General features: G+C 41.4%; 1 protein-coding gene across 3 annotated transcripts in view; it reads right to left on the minus strand.

Moving 5' to 3' along the window:
• The window catches only part of osbpl9 (oxysterol binding protein-like 9), a 291,494-nt gene that overhangs the window by 133,778 nt on the left and 132,972 nt on the right, over positions 1–24,744 (minus strand). For 2 of the 3 annotated variants that reach the window (XM_087990606.1, XM_087990605.1), the window contains exon 5: positions 3,680–3,775. In XM_087990606.1, the coding sequence (XP_087846732.1) occupies positions 3,680–3,775 (96 nt within the window). Of the gene's footprint in view, positions 1–3,679; positions 3,776–20,148; positions 20,329–24,744 lie in introns of those variants that run through there. The other variant, XM_043699206.2, reaches the window with a different exon arrangement.

Here is a 24,744-nt window from a genome sequence, read left to right on the forward strand (position 1 = left end):
CTGCCTGATCTGCTTTGCTTTTCCAGCACCACTCTAATCTTGACTCTGTTTTCCAGCATTTGCAGTCCTTGTTTTTACTTAAACTATGTCCTGTACAGCAGCAACATGACCTCCCAACTCTTGTACTCAATACTCTGACCAATAAAAGGAAAGTGTAACAAATGCCTTATTCACTATCCTATCTAACTGCCACTCCACTTTCAAAGAGCTATGAACCTGCACTCAAAGGTCTCTTTTCAGCAACACTCCCTAGGACCTTACCATTAAGTGTACAAGTCCTGCTAAGATCTGCTTTCCCAAAATGCAGCACCTTGCATTTATCTAAATTAAAATCCATCTGCCACTTCTCAGCCCATTGGCCCATCTGATCAAGATCCCATTGCAATCTGAGGTAACCTTCTTCACTGTCCACTACATCTCCAATTTTGGTGTCATCTGCAAATTTAGTAACTTTACCTCATGCTCATATCCAAATCATTTATATAAATGATGAAACTTTCACTTTGAATACATAATCCTGCACATAAAAAAATCAATGTACCTCCTTAAAAACTTATGGATTTGTGCTTCAAATACCTTTCCCTTACCCAGCTTCATGTGAAGACTGCATTATCTCTCAATGTTACTGAATAACACACCTGTAGAACTCTTCTGTAGTCCATCATTTCCAAATAGGAACTGCAGCTGAGATATCTACCCAGGGTTTTTCAGTGTGGGGGATCTACAGATAAGCTGATTGACGAGTCATAATTATTTTGCATTCTCTTTTACGAGGCAACAAGACGTGTTCTCATTAAAATTAGTTTATCTATTGGGTTCAATGCTGAGAAATCCCTTTATGAGCACTTCGAAATTTAAATTGCACTATGCTGCAGCAGATCACTACAAAGGCAAGGTCAAATCCAGTCTGGCCAAGTACAAGCCTGTCAATCTAATTGCAATGAGATGTGTTGTGAACAGTACTTTGAGTGGCAGACCAATAGTTTCTGGCAGACACTCAGCTCCATCCTTTCAGGTCACAGGCCAAGTATTCCAACAAGAGCATCTTATCTAACCCCCAAAAAGCCTTTCCTTACTCTCTAAGGAGCACAATGGAATACCTTCCACTTGCCTAGATGAGTGTAGCAACAACTACCCCTAAGAAGCTCCTTCAGGACAAAGAAGCCGACTTATGCAGTACCCCACCTCACCACCCTAAAGCATTCACCCCATTACTCTCCACACAGGTTGCAGCATGTTACTATCTACAAGATAAAGTAATTTATTAAGTTTCCTTTAGGAGCATCTAACAAACCTGCAATCTCCACCACTTGGAAGGACAAGGTCAGCAGACTTAAGGAAACATCACCACGTGTAAGTTCCCTTGAAGTCACGTAGCATCCCAACTCAAAAATGCTTCTGTTCTTTCACCATGGAGTCAGATTAATGGAACTCACTCCCTAACAACACTATGGGAGTACGTTCATTAGACCACAGCAGTAGTTAAAGAAGATAATTCACCAATCTGTGAAGGGCAATTAGGAATTGGTCATAAATGCTGCCTTTTCCAGTGATACCCACTTCTTGTAAATAAGTTGCAATGAAAGCTTGGATTGGTATAAAATCAAAATTAGTAGTGTCAAGACCCTGAGGACAAAAGTACTGATGTTAGCAAGTAAGTGGATAAGCAACACGAGCATGGCATTAACCTCAATAGACAATAGGTGCAGGAGTAGGCCATTCTGCCCTTCGAGCCTGCACCACCATTCAATATGATCATGGCTGATCATCCTTAATCAGTATCCTGTTCCTGCCTTATCTCCATAACCCTTGATTCCACTATCCTTGAGAGCTCTATCCAACTCTTTCTTAAATGAATCCAGAGACTGGGCCTCCACTGCCCTCTGGGGCAGAGCATTCCACACACCCACCACTCTCTGGGTGAAGAAGTTTCTCCTCATCACTGTCCTAAATGGTCTACCTCGTATTTTTAAGCTGTGTCCTCTGGTTCGGCACTCACCCATCAACGGAAACATATTTCCTGCCTCCAGAGTGTCCAATCCTTTAATAATCTTATATGTCTCAATCATATCCCTCTCAGTCTTCTAAACTCAAGGGTATACAAGCCCAGTCGCTCCAGTCTTTCAGCGTAAGGTAGTCCCGCCATTCCAGGAATTGACCTCGTGAACCTACGCTGCACTTCCTCAATAGCCAGAATGTCTTTCCTCAAAGTTGGAGACCAGAACTGCACACAGTACTCCAGGTGTGGTCTCACCAAGGCCTTGTACAGCTGCAGAAGCACCCCTTTGCTTCTATACTCAATCCCTCTTGTTATGAAGGCCAGCATGCTATTAGCCTTCTTCACTACCTGCTGTACCTGCATGCTTACCTTCATTGACTGGTGTACAAGAACACCCAGATCTCTTTGTACTGCCCCTTTACCTAAATTGATTCCATTTAGGTAGTAATCTGCCTTCCTCTTCTTGCCACCAAAGTGGATAACCATACATTTATCCACATTAAACTGCATCTGCCATGCATCTGACCACTCACCTAACCTGTCCAGGTCACCCGGTAATCTCCTAACATCCTCCTCACATTTCACCCTGCCACCCAGCTTTGTATCATCAACAAATTTGCTAATGTTATTACTAATACCATCTTCTATATCATTGTAAAAAGCTGTGATCCTAGCACTGATCCCTGCGGTACCCCACTGGTCACCGCCTGCCATTCCGAAATGGAGCCGTTTATCACTACTCTTTGTTTCCTATCAGCCAACCAACTTTCAATCCAAGTTAGTACTTTGCCCCCAATACCACGCGCCCTAATTTTGCTCACTAACCTCCTATGTGGGACTTTATCAAAAGCTTTCTGAAAGTCCAGGTACACTCCATCTACTGGATCTCCCTCGTCCATCTTCAGCGTTACATCCTCAAAAAATTCCAGAAGATTAGTCAAGCATGATTTCCCCTTCATAAATCCATGATGACTCTGACCTATCCTGTTACTACTATCCAGATATGTCATAATTTCATCCTTTATAATAGACTCCAGCATCTTTCCCACCACGGAGGTCAGACTAACTGGTCTATAATTTCCTGCTTTCTCTCTCCCACCTTTCGGAAAAAGTGGTACAACATTAGCCACCCTCCAATCTGAAGGAACTGATCCCGAATCTATCGAACTCTGGAAAATGATCACCAACACATCCACGATTTCTCGAGCCACCTCCTTCAGTACCCCGGGACTAGCATCAAGACTAGCATCAAATCCTATTGTCTTCACTATCAGTTTGTTGCACAGAATCTTGGGTCAGCTACAGGTGCTACAAAGTTCTGATGTACTGAGGTCCACCACAAGATTTCAACAGCAGAACAAAATCACAAACTATAAGGTCCTTTCAAATGCTGGGTTCAACAGTATGGTAGAAAGAGTAGTGAAACAATCACAGCAAAGCTCAATAGCAAACAATGAGGTTGGATATTTTGTATTTATTTCTTTTATTTATTTCTGGGGTTAGGTATCACAAATTTGACAGGAAACTTATGGCAGATTTCCAATTATTGATGTGCAATTTGATGGCTCCATTATGATTAAAGGCTGATAACAGTTAAGCAGTTAATATACAGTATCAAGTGAACTTTTCGTCAACTGACCCAACCTACCAAAGGTTGGGGGATAAATTAGATTCAATTACCTTCAGTTGATCAATTAAGATCTGTAAATAGGCATCAGCTTCAGCAAGTTTTTTGTCAAAATCTTGAACACTTGGAACAAATCCTGCTTCGACACCCTGTAAAGATAAAATAGTTGAAGTATGAGACTTGTGTGACAGCTACCAGGAAATATTCAAATAAATGGTCTGAAATATCAATTCTCCAACAATGAGCACATCAAACTCATATACACAAGATGTTCAAGCAGACAAAGGAAAATACAACTGCTCAAGCAAAATACTGTGGATTCTAGAATCTAAAATTCAGAAAGTGCTGCAAAAACTCAGTAGGTCTGGAAGCATCTGTGGAGTGAAAACAGTAGTATTAAATGGGACAATTCAGAAACAGATCTGAATGCAACGTAAAGGAAAAGAGAAGCGACTGGGGAAGAAAGCCTATAGGCAAAGAAACATGAGAAAAAAAAATCTGGCAGAAGTTTTGATCTAAAACCACTGAGCTCAACTGAGTTCAGAAAGCTGTAAAATGCTCAGTTGAAATTTGAGGCACTATTCCTAGAAAATATGAAATATGAGCAGTAGTAGGGTTGTCAGGGTACTAATATTACATGGCCATTTGGTAAGACCATGGTGGCTATGAGCAATATTTCAACTCCACTCTCTGCCTACTCCTATACTCTTTGATTAGCCTTAAAAATAATCAATTTCCATATTTAAGACCATTCTCTGGAGACAAAGGTCCACAGCATTGAGGCCCTCTGAGAAAAAAAAAATTCTCATCTGTCTGAAGAGGGACAGAAACATCCTTTCAGCAACCACACTGAAGAGTCCCCTCAGGATCTTCTGGCTCTCAAGAAGTTAATCTCTCATGGTTCTAAAATCCAAGGACACCAGCCTTGGATAAGATAACCTTTATCTTAAGATAAGATAACCCTTCCTTTCCCTGCTATCAGTTGTGAACCTTCTCTGAATCACTTTTAATTCCATTTTATCCTTTTTGAATAAGGAAGCCAAGACTGTACACAGTACTCAAGACGTGTTCTCACCAATGCCTTTACAACTGTATCAAAACTATCATACAGTACTTCTATATTCCATTATCCTTGAAATAAATGGTAACATTCCACTTATCTTCCTCATCATTTGTTGTACTTGCAAACTAACCTCTTGTCATTCACACATTAGGATACCCAGATCCCCTGTTACAACAGAGCTTGGTAATCTAAACAATACGTTTCTTTATTATTCTTTCTGCCAAACTGGATAAGTTCAAATTACGAGAATCAACGTTTCGGGCATGAGCCTTAAATGGCACTACTGTACATCAGGGATAGTTGAAATATTGGTGTGTGGTAGTGATAGGGGTCACTGTATGCAGAGGCACAGATAGGTATTTCTGTGGTCACAAGCAAAGCTCCAGGATGCCCTCCTGGTGCAAGGGCCAAGGACGTCTCTGAGCATGAACAAGATTTCTGTTGGGGGAGGGAGAGCAACCCAAAGTCACAATCCATGTCAATACGAACAATATAGACAGAAAGAAAAATCAGGTCCTGCAAAGGGAATTTACGAAGTTAGAATAATAGAATCCCTATAGTGCAGATAGAGGCCATTTGGCCCACTGAGTCTGCACCAACCCTCCAAAGAGCATTCCATCTAGACCCACCAGCCCTATCCCCATAAACCTGGATTTAGCGTGACCATACCACCTAACCTGCACATCTTTGGACTGTGGACAGAAATCGGAGCACCCAGAGGAAACCCCCACAGACACGGAGAATGTGCAAATTCCGCAGTGACCCAAGGTTAGAACTGAATGCAGGTCCCTGGTGTAGTGAAGCCCTAGTAAGGTAGAAAATTGAGAAGTAGGATCTCTCAGGTTATAGTCTTGGGATTACTCCCTGTGCCATTGGCTATGAGGCCAGAAATAGGGAGATAACATAGTTGAATGCATAGCTGAACAGCTGGTGTAGGAGGGAGGGAGGGATTCAAGTGTCTGGATCCGTGGGGTCTCTTTCAAGGCAGGTGAGTCCTGTACAAGAAGGATAAGTTGCACTTAAAATGGAGGGGCACTAATATCCATGCAGAGAGGTTAGCCATCCAATTCGGGAAGATTTAAACTGGAGCAGTAGGTTAGCATGAACAGAGGTTAATCAACTAAGTCTAGTAGGAAAAATAGACGGGGCCAGTTTAGATACATCCAGGAGAGATTCTTGAATCAAGATGTAGATAGTCTAATTAGGGATGGGGTCACAGTAGCCTTGTATTGAGCAAAGAGCCGGGCTAGGTGATCAAAGTTTCAGCCTGGCAGCAGTTTGGGAACATGATCGTAATTCCATAAGTTTTAACATAGTTATGGAAATGGATAAGACTCATCGTTGAGTGAAAAGTGTTAAATTGGGGCAAGGCTAATTCACAACAGGAACTGGAAAAATTGGATGAGGGCAACTGTTTGAAGGTAATTCCATATCTGATGTGGGAGCCTTTTAAAAGCCAGTTGACCAGAGTTCAGGAACAGCATATTTCTGAGGTCGAAAAGATAAGGATTGCAAGATTTGAGAACCGTGAATGACAAGAGATACTGAAAGTTTAGTCAAAAATATAAAGGAAATGCATGTAAGATTGAGGTAACAAAACCAAATAACGCACTTGAACAGTATAAAGGAAGCAGGAAAGAACTTAAAAAAGAAATTAGGAGTACTAATAGGGGCCATGAAATGTCCTCGGCAAATAGGATTAAGGAGAATTGCAACACACGTCATGCTGATATTAGGAGCAAAAGGGCAACTAGTGAAAGGGTCGGTCCACTCAAGGACAAAGGAGAGAATTTATGCAGAGCCAGAGGACATAGGTGAGGTCCTTAATGAATACTTTGCATTGGTATTCACCAAGGAGAAAGACAATGGATGATGGTAAGTTGAGCATGGAGTTTTTGTTGGTATTCTAAAGCATGCCACTATTTAAAAGGTGATGTTGATGTTGGGTGTCTTGGAGGAGATTGTGGAGGCCTTGACAGAGAGCTTTACATCATCTTTAGCCACAGGAGAGGTCTCAGGAAACTGGAGAACTGTCGATGTTGTTCCTTTGCTCAACAAGGATAACTCAGGAAATTATAGGCTGGTGAGTCTCACGTTCAGGTTAATTATTGGAAAAGATCTTTAGGGACAGGATTTACCTGCATTTGGAGAAGAATGGACTCATTAGGAAGTCAGCATGGCTTTATGCAGTGGAGGTCTTGTCTCACAAACTTCATTGAGTTTTTTGAGGAAATGATAAAGCTGTTTGATGAGGATACGGCGATAGATGTTATCTACATAGACTTCACTAAAAGACTCAACAAGACACCTCATGGTAGGCTTGTCCAGAAGATCAAATTGCATGCAATCCATGGTTAATTGGCAAGTTGGATACAAACTGGCTTGGCCACAGAAGACAGAGGGTAGTTGTGGAGTGGTGTTCTTTTGACTGGAGGTCTGAGATCAGTGGTGTTCTGGAAGGTTCAGTGGTGGGAGCTTTGTCGTTTCTAATGTACATAAGTGATTTGGAAGAGAATGTCGGTGATCTGCTTAGTACATTTGCAGATGACAAGAAAATTGGTGGAGTTGTGGATAGTGAGGAAGAATATCAAAGGATGCAGGTTTTTGATAGATAGTGTTAACCTACTCCTGAACAGACTAGGATACAATGACATAAAGAGTTTAATTAATATCTTGGTTTTGGTCATACAATATTACTAAAAGATCTAAAATGATATTGTAAGTGTATCTGAAAATCAAAAATATCCTTCATTTGAAAAACAGTTGGTCCCAAGGCTTTTGGTAAAGGATTCCCAATCTGTAGTGTAGTATTTTTCACAACCTCACAATATCCCCTAAATACCTGAAAACCAATCGAGTATATATGAAGTAATATTGTTGCATCAAACAGGGAATCCTGGGAACCAAACTTCATACAGGATTCAACACAGCAAGATGATAATGATCAGGTAATCTGTTAAAGTGTCAGTTGAGGAATAAATTTTAGAATGGACACAACTTTAAATGACATCCTGATATTATATCAATGAAGCCATCTACTGTTTAGATCACACTGACAATATGAGCAGCAGGAAGAAGTAATCTAGACTCTGTGTAAAAGTACAAATTTTAAAAGTACCGAGGCTGATCAGTCAATCATTGCTGTATTGGCTCAGTGAAAGAACAACAGGATTTCATTTATTTTCCTAAACTACTTAAAAATTTTATTTTGAAATGTTATCTACCCGCTTTTAAAATCTTTTATGGATATGATCGACACCAGTCTTTACAGTAGGTCATAAATATTCCAACTGGTCACATTAAAACCATCTGAATACATCCCATCATGCTTTATGATTTTAACTTTATATTATCTATTTATGAAATCACTCAATAGCAGAACCATATTTTCTAAAATTTCAACATGAAATCTTTTTATTATGTTGAGCACTTTTTCTCATATATCTTTTCCAACATTCTTTTAATATTCCAAGTCTCTCTAACCTTAGAGAAAAATTCACATTAGTTACTTGATAATGTAATGAATGATCATAGTTAAACAAAAATTAGGTTCAATGGGTAAAACCAATTATCTTTGGCTCCCATGTGCTCAAGTTGAGTAGTTGTGCAGAGCAGAGAGCTACTGATCCACAGTGATTAAGAAGAACCTAGTTTTGATGGCTGCCTTGGTAGAAGTTTCATTGTTGACAAGGCAGATGCAGTAATACCCTTGGGTAGGTGATGATGTCTCGGAGAAAGTGAGGACTACAGATGCTAGAAATCAGAGCTCCAAATGTGTTGCTGGAAAAGCGCAGGTCAAGCAGCATCCAAAGAGCAGGAGAATCGACATTTCGGGCATGAGCCCTTCTTCAGGAATGAGGAGAGCGTGCCAAGCAGGCTAAGATAAAAGGTAGGGAGGAGGGGCGTTGGAAATGCGATAGGTGGAAGGAGGTTAAGGTGAGGGTGATAGGCCGGAGTAGGGGTGGAGGCGGAGAGGTCAGGAAGAAGAGTGCAGGTTAGGAAGGTGGTGCTGAGTTCGAGGGTTGGGACTGAGACAAGGTGAAGGGAGGGGAAATGAGGAAACTGGAGAAATCGGAGTTCATCCCTTGTGGTTGGAGGGTTCCCAGGCGGAAGATGAGGTGCTCTTACTCCAGCCGTCGTGTTGCTGTGATCTGGCGATGGAGGAGTCCAAGGACCTGCATGTCCTTGGTGGAGTGGGAGGGGGAGTTGAAGTGTTGAGCCATGGGGTGGTTGGGTTGGTTGGTCCGGGTGTCCCAGAGGTGTTCTCTGAAACGTTCCGCAAGTAGGCGGCTTGTCTCCCCAATATAGAGGAGGCCACATCGGGTGTAGCGGATGCAGTACATGATGTGTGTGGAGGTGCAGGTGAATTTGTGGCGGGATATAGAAGAATCCCTAGGGGTCTTTGAGGGAAGTAAGGGGGGAGGTGTGGGCGCAAGTTTTGCATTTCTTGCAGTTGCAGGGGAAGGTGCCGGGAGTGGAGATTGCATTGGTGGGGGGTGTGGACCTGACGAGGGAGTCACGGAGGGAGTGGTCTTTTCGGAACGCTGATAGGGGAGGGGAGGGAAATATATCCCTTGTGGTGGGGTCCGTTTGGAGGTGACGGAAATGATGACGGATGATACGATGTATATGGAGGTTGGTGGGGTGGTAGGTGAGGACCAGTGGGGTTCTGTCCTGGTGGCGATTGGAGGGGCAGGGCTCAAGAGTGGAGGAGCGGGAAGTGGAGGAGATGCGGTGGAGAGCATCGTCAATCACGTCTGGAGGGAAATTGCGGTCTTTGAAGAAGGAGGCCATCTGGGTTGTACTGTATTGGAACTGGTCCTCCTGGGAGCAGATGCGGCGGAGACGAAGGAATTGGGAACATGGCATGGTGTTTTTACAGGGGGCAGGGTGGGAGGAGGTGTACTCTAGGTAGCTGTGGGAGTCGGTCTTTTTGTAGTAAATGTCCGTGTTGATTCGGTCACCCGAGATAGAAATGGAGGGGTCTAGGAAGTGGAGGGAGGAGTCTGAGACGGTCCAAGTAAATTTGAGGTCGGGTGAAAGGTGTTGGTAAAGTGGATGAACTGTTCAACCTCCTTGTGGGAGCACGAGGCAGCGCCGATACAGTCATCGATGTAGCGGAGGAAAAGGTGGGGGTGGTGCCAGTGTAGCTGCGGAAGATGGACTGTTCCACATATCCTATGAAGAGGCATAGCTGGGGCCTCCTTTGGTTACTCCTTTGGTTTGGAGGAAGTCGGAGGATTGGAAAGAGAAGTTGTTCAGAGTGAGGACCAGTTCAGTCAGTTGAGGAGGGTGTCAGTGGAAGGGTACTGGTTGGTACGGCGGGAAAGGAAGAAGCGAAGGGCTTTGAGTCCTTCGTGATGGGAGAATGGAGGTGTACAGGGACTGGATGTCCATGGTGAAGATAAGGCGTTGGGGACCGGGGAAGCGAAAATCATGGAAGAAGTGGAGGGCGTGGGTGGTGTCCCAAATGTAGGTGGGGAGTTCTTGGACTAAGGGGGACATGACAGTGTCGAGGTATGCAGAGATGAGTTCGGTGGGGCAGGAGCAGGCTGAGACAATGGGTCGGCCGGGGCAGTCAGGTTTGTGGATTTTGGGCAGGAGGTAGAAAGGGGCGGTGCGGGGTTGTGGGACTACGAAGTTGGAGGCGGTGGATGGGAGATCCCCTGAGGTGATGAGGATGGATGGTCTGGAGATGATGGTTTGGTGGTGGGAGGTGGGGTCATGGTCCAGGGGGCAGTAGGAGGTGGTGTCCACGAGCTGGTGTTTAGCCTCAGCGGTGTAAAGGTCAGTGCGCCAAACTACTACCGCGCCTCCCTTGTCTGCAGGTTTGATAGTGAGGTTGGGGTGGGTGAGTGGGATGGAGAGGTTGAGGCGGTTAATGTCGCGGCGGCAGTTGGCTATGAAGAGATCGAGGTAAGGTAAGAGGCCAGCACGGGGTGTCCAGGTGGATGGGGTGTGTTGGAGGCGGGAGAAGGTGTCGTCAGAGGGTGGGCGAGAATCCTGGTTGAAGAAGTAGGCGTGGAGGCGAAGGCAGCGGAAGAATTGTTCGATGTATTGCCGCATGTTGAACTCGTACCAACCCAACCTCCACTCCCAGCACCTTCCCCTGCAACCGCAAGAAATGCAAAACTTGCGCCCACACCTCCCCCCTTACTTCCCTCCATATCCATCACAAATTCACCTGCACCTCCACACACCATTTACTGCATCCGCTGCACCCGATGTGGCCTCCTCTATATTGGGGAGACAAGCCGCCTATTTGCGGAACGTTTCAGAGAACACCTCTGGGACACCTGGACCAACCAACCCAACCACCCCATGGCTCAACACTTCAACTCCCCCTCCCACTCCACCAAGGACATGCAGGTCCTTGGACTCCTCCATCGCCAGACCACAGCAACACGACGGCTGGAGTAAGAGCGCCTCATCTTCCGGCTAGGAACCCTCCAACCACAAGGGATGAACTCAGATTTCTCCAGTTTCCTCATTTCCCCTCCCTTCACCTTGTCTCAGTCCCAACCCTCGAACTCAGCACCACCTCCCTAACCTGCAATCTTCTTCCTGACCTCTCTGCCCCCACCCCCACTCCGGCCTATCACCCTCACCTTAACCTCCTTCCACCTATCGCATTTCCAATGCCCCTCCCCCAAGTCCCTCCTCCCTACCTTTTATCTTAGCCTGCTTGGCACACTCTCCTCATACCTGAAGAAGGGCTCATGCCAGAAACATCGATTCTCCTGCTCCTTGGATGCTGCTTGACCTGCTGCGCTTTTCTATAGGTGATGATGTCATCTCATTTCCCGATCAGTCGAAGCAAACACTCTGAGACATAGTATGGCTCTATCTTCTTCATCTTTATTCTGAGCCCTGAAGAGACAGCGAACACCCATGTACAGAAAGACATGAGTTCTCTGTCTTCTCTTGAACAGCAGACTCATAAGGAATTATACAGTCACATACAGAGAGCAGCATCCAAATAAAGCAACATCTGTATTGATTGGGTGACTGTTACAATCAGTGAGTATCAACAGTAAAGATTAAGCCATCTTGCATTACACAATGGATGTACTTCACCATATCAAACCAATACCCTGCCTCCAGCACTTCACTGCTCACTGTAAGTTCTTATCTAGTCAAAGTCAAGCTCGCTGAGCCTTTGTCAAGGAATCCTGAACTTGGCTCTTGCCCTACCTACTCATACTTTATACACTTTCTCAGTGAGTGATCGTGGTTGACACAGAGGGAGATAGAGAGATAGAGAGAGAGAGATGGGGGGGGCGGGGGGGAAGAGAACGGAGAGGAAAATAAATCACCATTTGCCTGACATGGAAAATGGCAAATTCTTAATTAGAGCATAAAATCCCTACAGTGTGGAAGCAGGCCATTTGGCCCATCGAGTTCACACCTTTTCTCCAACAGCACCCCACCCAGACCAACCCCCATCCCCATTACTCCGCATTGTCCTTCGCTAATCCATCCCTGGACATTATGGGCAACTTAGGATAGACAATCTACCTAACCTAGGAGGTAAAAACAATGACTGCAGATGCTGGAAACCAGATTCTGGATTAGTGGTGCTGGAAGAGCACAGCAGTTCAGGCAGCATCCAAGGAGAAGCAAAATCGACGTTTCGGGCAGACTCCAAACACATTTAGCAACTCAACATTTTGCATCCATGAGGGGCTGTGTGGCATCAACGGCAGTAGAAGCATACCCCAAAACAATCTTCAATCTCATGACCTGGTATATCCCCAAACAACCATTACAATCAAGCCAGAAGATTAACGCCCTGGTTCACAAGAGTGTGCAAGAGGGCACACCAACAGCATTAATAGGCATACCGAAAAATGAGGTGTCAACCTGGTGAAGCTACCAAACAAGACTATGTGTTTGCCAAACATCATCAGCAGCAAGTTATAGACAGAATTAAGTGATTCTACAACTAATGGATCTGATCCAAATACTGCAGTCCTGCCACATCCAGTCGTGAGTGGTGGTGGACAATTAAGCAACTCACTGGAGGAGAAGGCTGCACCCAAATATCTCCATCCTCAATGACAGAAGAGCCAACACTTCATTGCAAAAGATAAGACTGAAGCATTTGCAGCAATTTTCAGCCAGAAGTGCCAAGTGGATGATTCATCTCGTAGCCCCCAACATCCCAGATGTCAATCTTAAACCAATAGGATAGTCTTTGCACTATGTTCCCTGACAACATGCTGGCAATAATACTGAGGACTTGTGCTTCAGAACTTGCCACCAATATTTCAGTCAAATTCTTCTGCATCACTCTAGTTACTTGTTTTTAGTCACATAAAAGATTTTTTTTTTCATTTTTGCCTCCTCCAGAATATTTAATGCTACTGCAAGCTGGGACATGGTGAGTCAATGTTCAAAAATCATAAAAATGAGGTAAGCTTGATAGAACACCTGGTCTTTTCCTGCCCATTATCTTTTTATGTTCATATAAATCTTTTCTTACATTTCTCTAGCATCTGGATGCTTTTAAATAACAAAATAATGGCTGTGCTTCTTTCTCTTCTAATTCATGATGTCTTTGCAAAGGGGATAAAGCTATGGGAAGATCAACAGAAGTCAATATGCTAAAGTACAATTCTAGAAGAAATCACTGGACAAAGTAGCTAAACCTGAAGGCATAGACCAAAAGCAATATCTACTTACTACTGCTACTGAAATAGTGCAATTGTGCACCAACAATGATTTCAATGGTTCAAGCCATTCAACTCATTGACTCAATAAGTCAGTAAGGGAAGCTTGAGAAATTTTTTGAAGAAACTGTTTTTTGCTTTTCAAGTTCATGCACAAAGATTGAGAGATTACAGAACATGGATGTACATTGTGGTAACACACATAAAATGATCATTGTTCAAACAATTAAGTCTTTTAAATGTTAGATTCCCAAATTGTGTTTGCACTCATCAGAACCCAATATATGTCATCAGAATTAGTAACTAGTGCACACCTTTTCTTGAGCACAATGGAGGAAAGAAAGGAAGTTCTTAAAAACCAAAGTGAAGCCTCTCAAAAGTGTTATTTTTAACTCATTGCAGATGTCTCAGAGTTCAGAATCAAACAAACTTAGTTGCAAAACACTAAAATCACTTTTATTCTAGTACTTTTAAATTTACAATTAATCTTACTTTCACCACAATTTCAAAGAAAATCGACGTTACAGGATGAAAGTGGTGAGAACTTCAGAAAAAAATCAGAATTAATGTCTATAAAAATATTAATTTAATAAATGTCACAACTCACTGACTTAGTGAGCAGGAGTGGATTTCCTAACGTCTCAAATGTGAAAAAGTTTCATCAAATTATCAATGTTCCTGATTTTGTCAGGTTTCTGTACTTAACAAGAAAGTAACTGTTCATTACAAAAAAGTTTTTACTCAATAGCAATTAAGAAATATAAATTGTTAATTTGCAACTCTCTATAGAGAGGCTTTGCCTTTTGTCATCATGCACATGTGCACTATGCACTGCTGACATTTGTGCAGACATGTTTATGAGAACCAGCACATGCTTTATATCTGATTCAGCTTTAAGGTTGGTTTGGTTAATGAGGAACAAGCGCTCTGAAGGGGGAGCTGGCAGGTGTAAAAGGGGAAGAATAGGAGGCAGTTATGAAGGGTGATAAGAGGGGTAGCAGATTGGGGTAGGGGGTGTGGAAGAAGCGAGAAGAGATGACAATTTTGGGAATTGGGGGAGAAGGGACAGCTGTGAAGGAGCAGTAGTCCCGGTCACCTCCACCGCCCTCCACATCACCACCCCCATCCTCAAGTTCCCTGTCCGCCCTGACTTCCTCTGCTTCTTTTTTGCACATGCACAGCTCCATTGCATGTTACATCAATGGAATTCTATGTTATGTTGTAACATTCCTGGAATTGTTACAACATGTGCAGCTGCAAGCAGGTACGTGGTATCAGCATTTTAAAAGGTCCCCTTTCATAAACAACTGAACATACAAAGACAGACAAGACACAGTAAAGGGTGGAAAAGGAAAACAAATTTCAGGGAAACACTACTCGATAGCATTAGATTGGACCACAGGAGCTGATTTCTTTAGATTTCTTGCAATTCCTTTTATTTTTGCTGCTGACAAGTGTCACAAAGCTAGTCCTTTTTTTGCTAAAAGCTGTTCCTTGACTCAAGGACACTCCGTCCTTAATATTTTTCAGAGTAATAAACCAGGCCAGGCTCCGACCAGACAGACTTGGTACAGAGATGAAAAGGATTTTGAGAGGCCTTTTGTTTATATGTAAACAGATGAGACATCAGGCCAAAGTGGTCATGTTTTAGACAGAGGATTGGTCAGCTCTCTTAGTTGAGCAGTTCAGTTTAGTCCAGAACTGGTTGTGAATTCAACAGTGAGCTGTGTGGAAACTCTCTCTTCAGTCCATCTAACTTCAACCTGTAAGCATCTGGCCTTTTTTTGTAATTGCGTTTTAAAGAGGGTTTGCTTATTGAGACTGTTGTATATATTTGGAACAGCATACTTAAGTCTAGTTTGGATAGACTGAGTTCTGTGGGGGTTTTTTATTCTGTTATTTGTGTTTCATTGTGTAATTTTGAGAGTAGATTTTTTTTTGTCTGTTTTAAACCTGGTAGTCGACCTCGCTAACTTAATCCGGGTAAGTTTCACTGTACACTTACCAAAACAAATTGCAAAGTTTTATGGTCTGGGATGCCTTCTTCAGAATGTTTTGAGTGGTCTGGCCTACTCCATAACACAAGGTTGAACACAGACAAATGCTCTCTTTCTTTCACTACTTCAGAATTCATCCTTCCACTGTCTTTGACTGTATTTTATTCCTCCTTCAAGTCAGGGTTGGAGGATTTGAGCTCTAGGGAGAGGCTGAATAGGCTGGGGCTGTTTTCCCTGGAGCATTGGAGGCTGAGTGGTGACCTCAGAGGTTTATAAAATCATGAGGAGCATGGATAGGATAAATATAGAAAGCCTTTCCCTGAGGTGGGGGAATCCAGAACTAGAGGGCAAACCTTTAGGGTGAGAAGGGAAAGATTTAAAAGGGGCTTAAGGGGCAACCTTTTCACAGATTAGGTTAGGATATCTGGTCGGTCTGGATGAGTTGGATCAAAAAGGATCTGTTTCCGAGCTGTACATCTCTGTGACTCTACGACTCTTAACAGGAGATTTGCAGACAAAGATGCAAGGAAGACATCTAGCAAGACTGGAGACTTTCATGTACTCCATACAGAAGACAAGTGCAGAGAGGGAGGTTTTTTTTTTGACACTTTCATTTTGTAGGCTGTAGGTCACCTGGTTAGAAACCAATCAAAACATTGCTGTCAACCAGCTGTCCTTCAGTCAGAACCCATCGGCACCATGGTGCTTGCTTCTGCTCTCACCACTCCAAGAAAAGTTTGTATATAACTCAATGTACTCCAGTAAAAGTGATTTTTCAAGCTCTAACATTCTCTTTGCACAGTTTTCTTGGTTTCAAGCACTATGTTCCTTTTTTTCAAAAGTCCCAAAAAAAGATGAAAGAAATAATAAGATGTGGTCTTCACAAATGGAAAGCTATTTTCCCCAGTTTGGGGCATGGAACAGGAGATCTTCAGTTTCTTGAGAAGGCCTGCTAGAAGAGGCATTTAATCAAAAGGCATGAGTTAAACATCAACAGAACTGGAACCAATGTCCCTGTGGACATTTTTACTCGTGGTTGGGAGCATTAAAACAATAAAGCATGAAAAGGTTGCATAATGCATGTCAGGTCAACTTTTCCATTGAGAATATAGTAAGGACAGTGGGAAATCGAAGAGGAAAATAAGACTGGCAAAGGGTGAATATGGTCATCAAATGGCACATACTGTAGTTAATTGGCATAAGGAGGGGTTGTTCCTTGGGACAAAGCAGGGGAAAGAGAGTGCTTTGAAATCTAGACAATGTCTAGAATATTTAGTAAATACTGGTACAAGATATTGTTTAAGTAATAAGATAAACAGTAGGTTAAAATGTTGAAACAGATGATAGAGTTAATTTATGCACAGAAAATTGGTGGGCAGAATGTTCTGGAAAGGTTGTCTATGCTTAGACTGAATAAATTGCCGAATTCAAATGGCTTGTATCCAGTCTTTGCCCGATTCTTTCTTCATACTGCGTAGGTCGAGGATCTTACATGGCACCGACTTCCAGAAACAGAAGCCAATGTGTTGGCCACCAACCAGCGTGTGTGGATGCACAGCCTTTGTAGAACACTGTTTGGCAACCAGGGATGCAAGCGAAGTGCAAGGGGAGGTAAGAGAAGCACTTGACATCATCTTCCAAGCTTACTTAGATACATCCCTAGCCACACCAGGCTAGTCTGTTTAACATCAGTATTGGGTAAGATCTTAAGAATTAACAGGCAAGGAAAAAACTAGCAGATACTTGGAAAGTTTCTGTAAAGGAGAGCCAGTCCACATTTCTAAAAGACAGGCAAGTCTGAAGGAATTTTTATGAAGTTGATAAGGGAAATACAATAAATTTCAAATAAAGCTTATGACAAAATAACACCTACGAAGCCAGTTAACACAATTGAGGTTCATGTAAGAAAAGGGTTAGTGTCAGCTTAGGTTAAGGACAGAAAAATGAGGCATGGTAAATAATATTTTTCAAATGAGTTTTTCAGGCGCGAGCCAGGCCACACAGCAAGCTTATATCTTCCCATCAAAATTTCCCAACTTTGCAATAATACCAAACTTTGATGTGTAACAGACAGTGAGGATTACACCAATTGACTGTAACAGAATACAGATACACGACTAGAATGGGCAGATTGAATTTTATACAGAGAAATGTGAGGAGATGCATATTGGCAGAAGGAAGAGTGACAGATTCATAGAATTATAGATTATATAGGCTAAATGGCATAGTTATAAACAATGTGCAGATACAGAGCAAAATAGAGGTTCATGTGCTTATATCTTTGAAGACAGTAGCTGCAAAGCACACAAGATCTTAGTCTTCATAAATAATGGTTTGAGTACACAGGCAGGGAATATGCTGAACCTTCATAAAACCATGGTTTAGGCCACTGTTGCTTCTAATTCTGGTCACAATATGCTAGCAAGAATATCAGGGTTCATGAGAGAACGCAGAGATTTACCAAAACTGCTTGAGAGAGGAGGGATTTTAATTACATGGTTGAGAAGCTGGGATGGTTCTTGGACAAAAAAAAGTTTGAGGGAAGATTAGTTATGGGTACATTAAATTATAAATATGCTTAAGTAAGGTAGAGCGATAAAAGCTGTTGTATCTAACCAACTGTACAAGAACCAGAGGGCAAAGATTTAAAGGTTTGAGGTAAGAACTACAAGGGAGAAGTGACAAAAATGCTTGCTTTGTACAGCAGCTGGCAATGACTTGAAACTTGATTTCGAAGCTCCTTGGATGCTGCCTGAACTGCTGTGCTCTTCCAGCACCACTAATCCAGAATCTGGTTTCCAGCATCTGCAGTCATTGCTTTTACCTCAATGACTTGAAACTTGCTACCTATGGAGGTGGTAAAAGAGCAGATGATCAATGCTTTCAAAATAAAGCTGAATGTGCATTTTGAGGAAATAAACTTCAAGCAGCTCAGTTTTAGAGCAGGGGAGTGGCACTGATTGGATTGACCCACAGAGAACTTGCATGTAGTGGACAGGCTGAATGACCTCCTGGTGTTCTGTAAAGACACTATGATAATGTTTTGAAATGACAACCTGATCTCTGTGCATAGAGCTATCAAACTGCATGATGAAATTATTAATTTTGGGCATCAGCCACTTGTCAAACAGTCCACCAAGAGTTAATCTTGAAATGGTAGCATTATACATTTTAATTATTTCCACTGATTTAAATTCTCCTAACAATTCTCATATTGTGCAACGTGCATCATAGTCAGTAAAAAGAAAACTGCCTGTGGCTGTTTGGATGTACTGTTAAAATGGCTGAGGAAACAATTCACTTAACAAAACTAAAGAAGACACAAACTGTCTGCCTTAACTGTTTTTATCACAATTACATCACACAAAATGGAGTTAGCATTAGCAAATTAGAAAGAACTACAACAACAGGATCAGTTCAGGACAATGAACTGAAAGTAATGTTTGTGGAAGTGACTTGGAATTTATTTTAACGTCTAAATGGAATGATAATGGACAACAAGGAAGTGTCAATCTGATTATAAATTATTCCTAATAAATTATGTTCACTATGCTCTTCCATGTATTGTCAGTAACATAAAATGATCCAACTTTAAAGCTTTTATTAAAAATGTGGACAAATCAAAAATCAAGTAACGAAGTGATTCGCACCTGGGTTAAAAGACAAGCAAGGGTTCCTGAATAGGTTTTTTTTCCAATCTAGAAAATACCTCAATCTGACATGTTTGATCCATTACAATTTCATTCAATGTGTTAGCAGGGTCAGGATCCTGGGCCTGGATAGGATGAATTGCTCATCATTACCTGGATGGCATCTAGTGGAATGGATTGCTCAATTATTCAAGAACTTGCCTGATTTTTACTCCAATGAAATCAAAGGAATGGAACTCTAGTGGGTTCTATACGAATTGATAAAGATGTTTTGCCAGATTTCTATGCATACAGTGAAGAAACAAAAATATTCTCAACAGTCTGAATGTTCTTATTCCTGGTCATTAACTAATTAACCTTGCTGGAAGTGAACTTGTATGGATTTCATAAGGACAGTATCAAGCTTGTATGGGATGACCCTGCCAACATCACTGTCGGAATGTATAAATGAGCAATGGTCATTTGGAAAGGATATTGAAAAACAGGTTATACCTGCAGACCATAACCAAGCACAAGTCACTGTTTTCAGCAGAGTGTAAAATATGTTGGGGAACATAATGAAAACATTTGTTTTAAAATTCAGTGAAAAAAATTAGTTTCTCAAGGAGCACTAGGATATTACATATACAGATAGTTTACAGTTTTATCACACAAATACAAATTAAGATCATATATAGATTACAACCAATAAATTCTTTTGCAATGCATTAAATACTTGAAGAGTGAGCTGATTTTCGGAGTCTGAAGTTTAAAGTTAGTGCAAATGCATAGTTGCATGATGCCACAATTACAGAAACACACTTTTTCCATAACCAGGGTGCGAGGAAGGAGAGAGAGTGAACATTTGCCTTTGATACAAGAATACCACAAGTAAAATTCTGTGCTACTTCACATTTCTAGGGGAAAAATGACTTGAAATATTCAACCACTTCAGTCTTCACAGAAGCAATGTCACAGTCCTAATTTTTTAAATTTGTAAATAAAATGTCACGTAAAAATCCAAAATAGAGTTATTCAGTCACAAATTGAGCACATTTACAGCTCCAGAGTTAAAAGCACGCCATTTAAAATGACCACAGGCAAAGCTAAAACAGAAAGCACCATGGCCTACTTCCTAATTAAAGAGGTTTTGCAACTTACGCTGGTGAATCCTTTCAATGCCATTATTCTCACCTACTTCATTCCAACATTAAAGTTTTCAAGTTCCCATTTTAAAATGTCTTGGTAAAATAAAGAATTGATTTTCCTCCAGCTCAATCAAGACAAAGAACTATATACATAAGTAATTTTAAACACCCTGGTTGTAGAAGCCACACGGCACAGTACTTCCTCTATTTGCTAATCTGTGAACTTCAGAAGCTGTACACAGCAGCTTCCCGGATTGGCTAAAGAACACGTATATTATAAGAGCTGGCACGGATTGGTCTAGAATGATCACATATGAGCTCTAGGAGGACATAGCATTCTTTGTTTACATATAGGTACTGTTTTCATTTTAATTAAAAGTTTTCACAAAGACTTCTTCAATGTGAGAACCATGAGATGTGAAACGGCTGGATATAAACAGCAGGAAACAGAATTAAAAACCTTGTAAGAAAGTTTTGCTTAGCATGCACTTCAGTTGTATCTGTAACCACAACTTGACATTTTATCACATACACTTAATAATTTACAAAAATATTGCGGTAGTACCAAGCGATAAAGTTTTAAGATGGTGTTTCAACAGCAGAACTGTATTTAGAAATAATTTTAATCTTTTAGTTTAAACATCAAGTTCTGATAACAACAAGATAACTGGTTGCCAGAGGTCACATAAGCTGAAGGCAACAGAGCATTAAGATGACAAACAATTGAAGTCAGGTCATAGACAAGTAGAGAGTTACTCAGGAATGATTTGAAAGTTGAGGAAAAAAAGTTCTCTGATGGAAAAGGCATTTCACCCTGCCAGTTTGTCCAGAGAGACGACCATGTAATGTTTACCTTTGAGGAGGTCAAATAGCTATTCGACGAAGTATCTTGGTCAATTGTTAAAGTTTAATTGATGATAAATACATCAGATTTTTGAGTTAGCTATAAATGTAATGTACACGGAATCAACATCTAGTCCTAAATTAGCAAATAAGTTTGAGAAAATATGCATACTATGTGAATATTCATGTGATTATAATTTGCCTGCTAGTCTGTCAGGATAACTGTTTGACAGTCGCTTACTACTGAGCATACTGAAACTGAAAATCTATCAAAACAATATTTAGAGGATATTCAGGAAGAGATAACTTTATTAATCATCTTGAAGCTATCAGTGTAGAATTCCTTGACCAACACATACAGCAAGTTACAAGTGATTATTTTAAACAATGTTGCTTCAAAATGATTATTTTAAATGGATTAAATTGGTTGCATTTCTGTCCAGAACGATAAAACTTTTGCCTTACTTCTTACAGCGTTTCGTCATTGGTTGCACTGATATAGCCATGACAACCATGTAAGCAATATAAATTAGGACACAGAAAGGACGTCGAAAATGAGCTTTCAGCCACTGTTAAGTGTTTGAATTTTAATTAATAAAATAATTCTTTTTATTTTTCTTGAAGGGTATTATAGAGTCATGGAGTCATAGAGATGTACAACATGGAAACAGACACTTCGGTCCAACCTGTCCATGCCGACCAGATATCCCAACCCAATCTAGTCCCACCTGCCAGCATCCGTCCCATATCCCTCCAAACCCTTTCTATTCATATACCCATCCAAATGCCTCTTAAATGTTGCAAGTGTACCAGCCTCCACCACTTCCTCTGGCAGCTCATTCCATACACGTATCACCCTCTGTGAAAAAGTCGCCCCTTAGGTCTCGTTTATATCTTTCCCCTTTCAACCTAAACCTATGCCCTCTAGTTCTGGACTCCCTGACCCCAGGGAAAGGACTTTGTCTATTTATCCTATCCATGCCCCTCATAATTTTGTAAACCTCTGTAAGGACGCCCCTCAGCCTCCGACAGTCCAGGGAAAACAGCCCCAGCCTGTTCAGCGTCTCCCTATAGCTCAAATCCTCCAACCCTGGCAACATCCTTGTAAATCTTTTCTGATCCCTTTCAATGTTTCACAACATCTTTCCGATAGAAAGGAGACCAGAATTGCATGCAATATTCCAACAGTGGCCTAACCAATGTCCTGTACAGCCGCAACATGATCTCCCAACTCCTATACTCAATACTCTGACCAATAAAGGAAAGCATACCAAACGCCTTCTTCACTATCCTATGTACCTGCGACTCCACTTTCAAGGAGCTATGAACCTGCACTCCAAGGTCTCTTTGTTCAGCAACACTCCCTAGGACCTTACCATTAAGTGTATATTGAACTTTTAAAATTAGGACTGCAAATAAAACTCTTTTTAATAAATGATGATATTAAAAGTGATGTTTTGTGTTGTTTTCCTTAATAATCCCAGACTAAATGATCGAGGATTGCCATGTAAGCATGGTTATTTTTGTCAGAAATAAACAGCACCAAACACACATAATCAGCAACTTCAAAACTGACATTAATGCAAATTAATAGTGGTTATGGCTTTTTGCCAAGTATAAACAAGTGCCCATTTTAACCTTGAATGTTCAAAGTGGCAGTGACTGCACTAGCTTTCAATATTTGTTCCTATGTAATTAATATATATGGAGACACATTGCAATATACAGAAGCTATTACTGTATACAAAAGTGGGTCATTCAGCATAACTGTGAGCAATTATACTCCCTCAAATCCCTGACAAAAGATATTGAAGAGAAATGGGAAGGATCTTTTTTCTCCAGAGTTGTCATAATCTGGAACACTCCTCCTGAAAAGGTGGTGGTATCTGATACCCTAAATAATGTATTTTAAAAAAAAGCTGTTGAGAGAACTCAAATTTCAATACCTTTTGTCAGTGATTTGAGAGATAATAAATGTTCACATTTGTTGCGCTGAATGACACACTTCTCTGTAATAGTTTTTGTGTATTGCAATGTCAGAGGAATATACATTAGTTCCTTAGGAACAAATGTCAAAAGGCTGTTGGGCAGGTACTTGAGGAAATCAAACAAATACAGAGGTCTTGGACCAGCACTACATCTGTTTAAAATTTCTGGCACAGGCACAATGCCTAAACAGAAACACAGAAAAAAGTGTTTAGGCCCTCAAGCCTATTCCACCATTCAGAGATTGCCTTTGAGGCATAATACTTTTGGTTGAAAGAAAATTATAAATAGCAAACTTAAAATTAACAATTGGCATAGTATCAACTGTTAATTACATTTAAAATATTCAAATTTCTCCAACGTTGGCGTGAACAACTGTTTCTCAACTTCAATGTTCTAATATTTCGGCTGTGTTTGGATGTACCTACTAGAGAAGGAGCAAAACTTGACCTACTCTTGGGAAATAAGGCAGGGCAGGTGACTGAGGTGTCAGTGGGGGAATACTTTGGGGCCAGCGACCATAATTCTAGGGTAGCTATGGTAGGGGATTTTAACTTTCCAAACATCGACTGGGACTGCCATAGCATTAAAGGTTTAGATGGAGAGGAATTTCTTAAGTGTGTACAAAACAATTTTCTGATTCAGTATGTGGATGTACCTACGAGAGAAGGTGCAAAACTTGACACTCTTGGGAAATAAGGCAGGGCAGGGGACTGAGGTGTCAGTGACCAATATGCCAGCGAGCATAATTCTATTCGTTTTAAAATAGTGATGGAAAAGGTTGGACCAGATGTAAAAGTTGAAGTTCTAAATTGGAGAAAGGCCAATTTTGAAGGTATTAGGCAAGAACTTTCAAAAGCTGATTGGAGGCAGATGTTCGCAGGTAAAGGAATGTCTGGAAAATGGGAAGCCTTCAGAAATGAGATATCAAGAATCCAGAAAAAGTATATTCCTGTCAGGGAGAAAGGGAAGGCTGGTAGGTATGGGGAATTCTGGATGACTAAAGAAATTGAGGGTTTGGTTAAGAAAAAGAAGGAAGCATATGTCAGGTATAGACAGGATAGATCGAGTGAATCCTTAGAAGAGTATAAAGAAAGTAGGAGTATACTTAAGAGGGAAATCAGGAGGGCAAAACAGGGAGATGAGATAGCTTTGGCAAATACAATTAAGGAGAATCCAAAGGGTTTTTACAACTATATTAAGGACAAAAGGGTAACTAGGGAGAGAATAGGGCCCCTCAAAGATCAGCAAGGCGGCCTTTGCGTGGAGCCACCGAAAATGGGGGAGATACTAAATCAATATTTTGCATCAGTATTTACTGTGGAAAAGGATATGGAAGATATAGACTGTAGGGAAATAGATGGTGACATCTTGCAAAATGTCCAGATTACAGGAGGAGGAAGTGCTGGATGCCTTGAAACGGCTAAAGGTGGATAAATCCCCAGGTGTACCCGAGAACTCTGTGGGAAGCTAGAGAAGTGATTGCTGGGCCTCTTGCTGAGATATTTGTATCATCGATAGTCACAGGTGAGGTGCCGGAAGACTGGTGGTTGGCAAATGTGGTGCCACTGTGGTGGGCAAGTTGTTGGGAGGGAGTCTGAGGGACAGGATGTACATGTATTTGGAAAGGCAAGGACTGATTCAGGATAGTCAACATGGTTTTGTGCGTGGGAAATCATGTCTCACAAACTTGATTGAGTTTTTTGAAGAAGTAACAAAGAAAATTTATGAGGGCAGAGTGGTCTATATGGACTTCAGTAAGGCGTTCGACAAGGTTCCC

Source organism: Chiloscyllium plagiosum, unplaced genomic scaffold (genome assembly GCF_037043375.1).
Source record: "Chiloscyllium plagiosum isolate Xiang-an unplaced genomic scaffold, Cpla_swu_hap1 HiC_scaffold_9, whole genome shotgun sequence".
NCBI lineage: Eukaryota > Metazoa > Chordata > Chondrichthyes > Orectolobiformes > Hemiscylliidae > Chiloscyllium > Chiloscyllium plagiosum.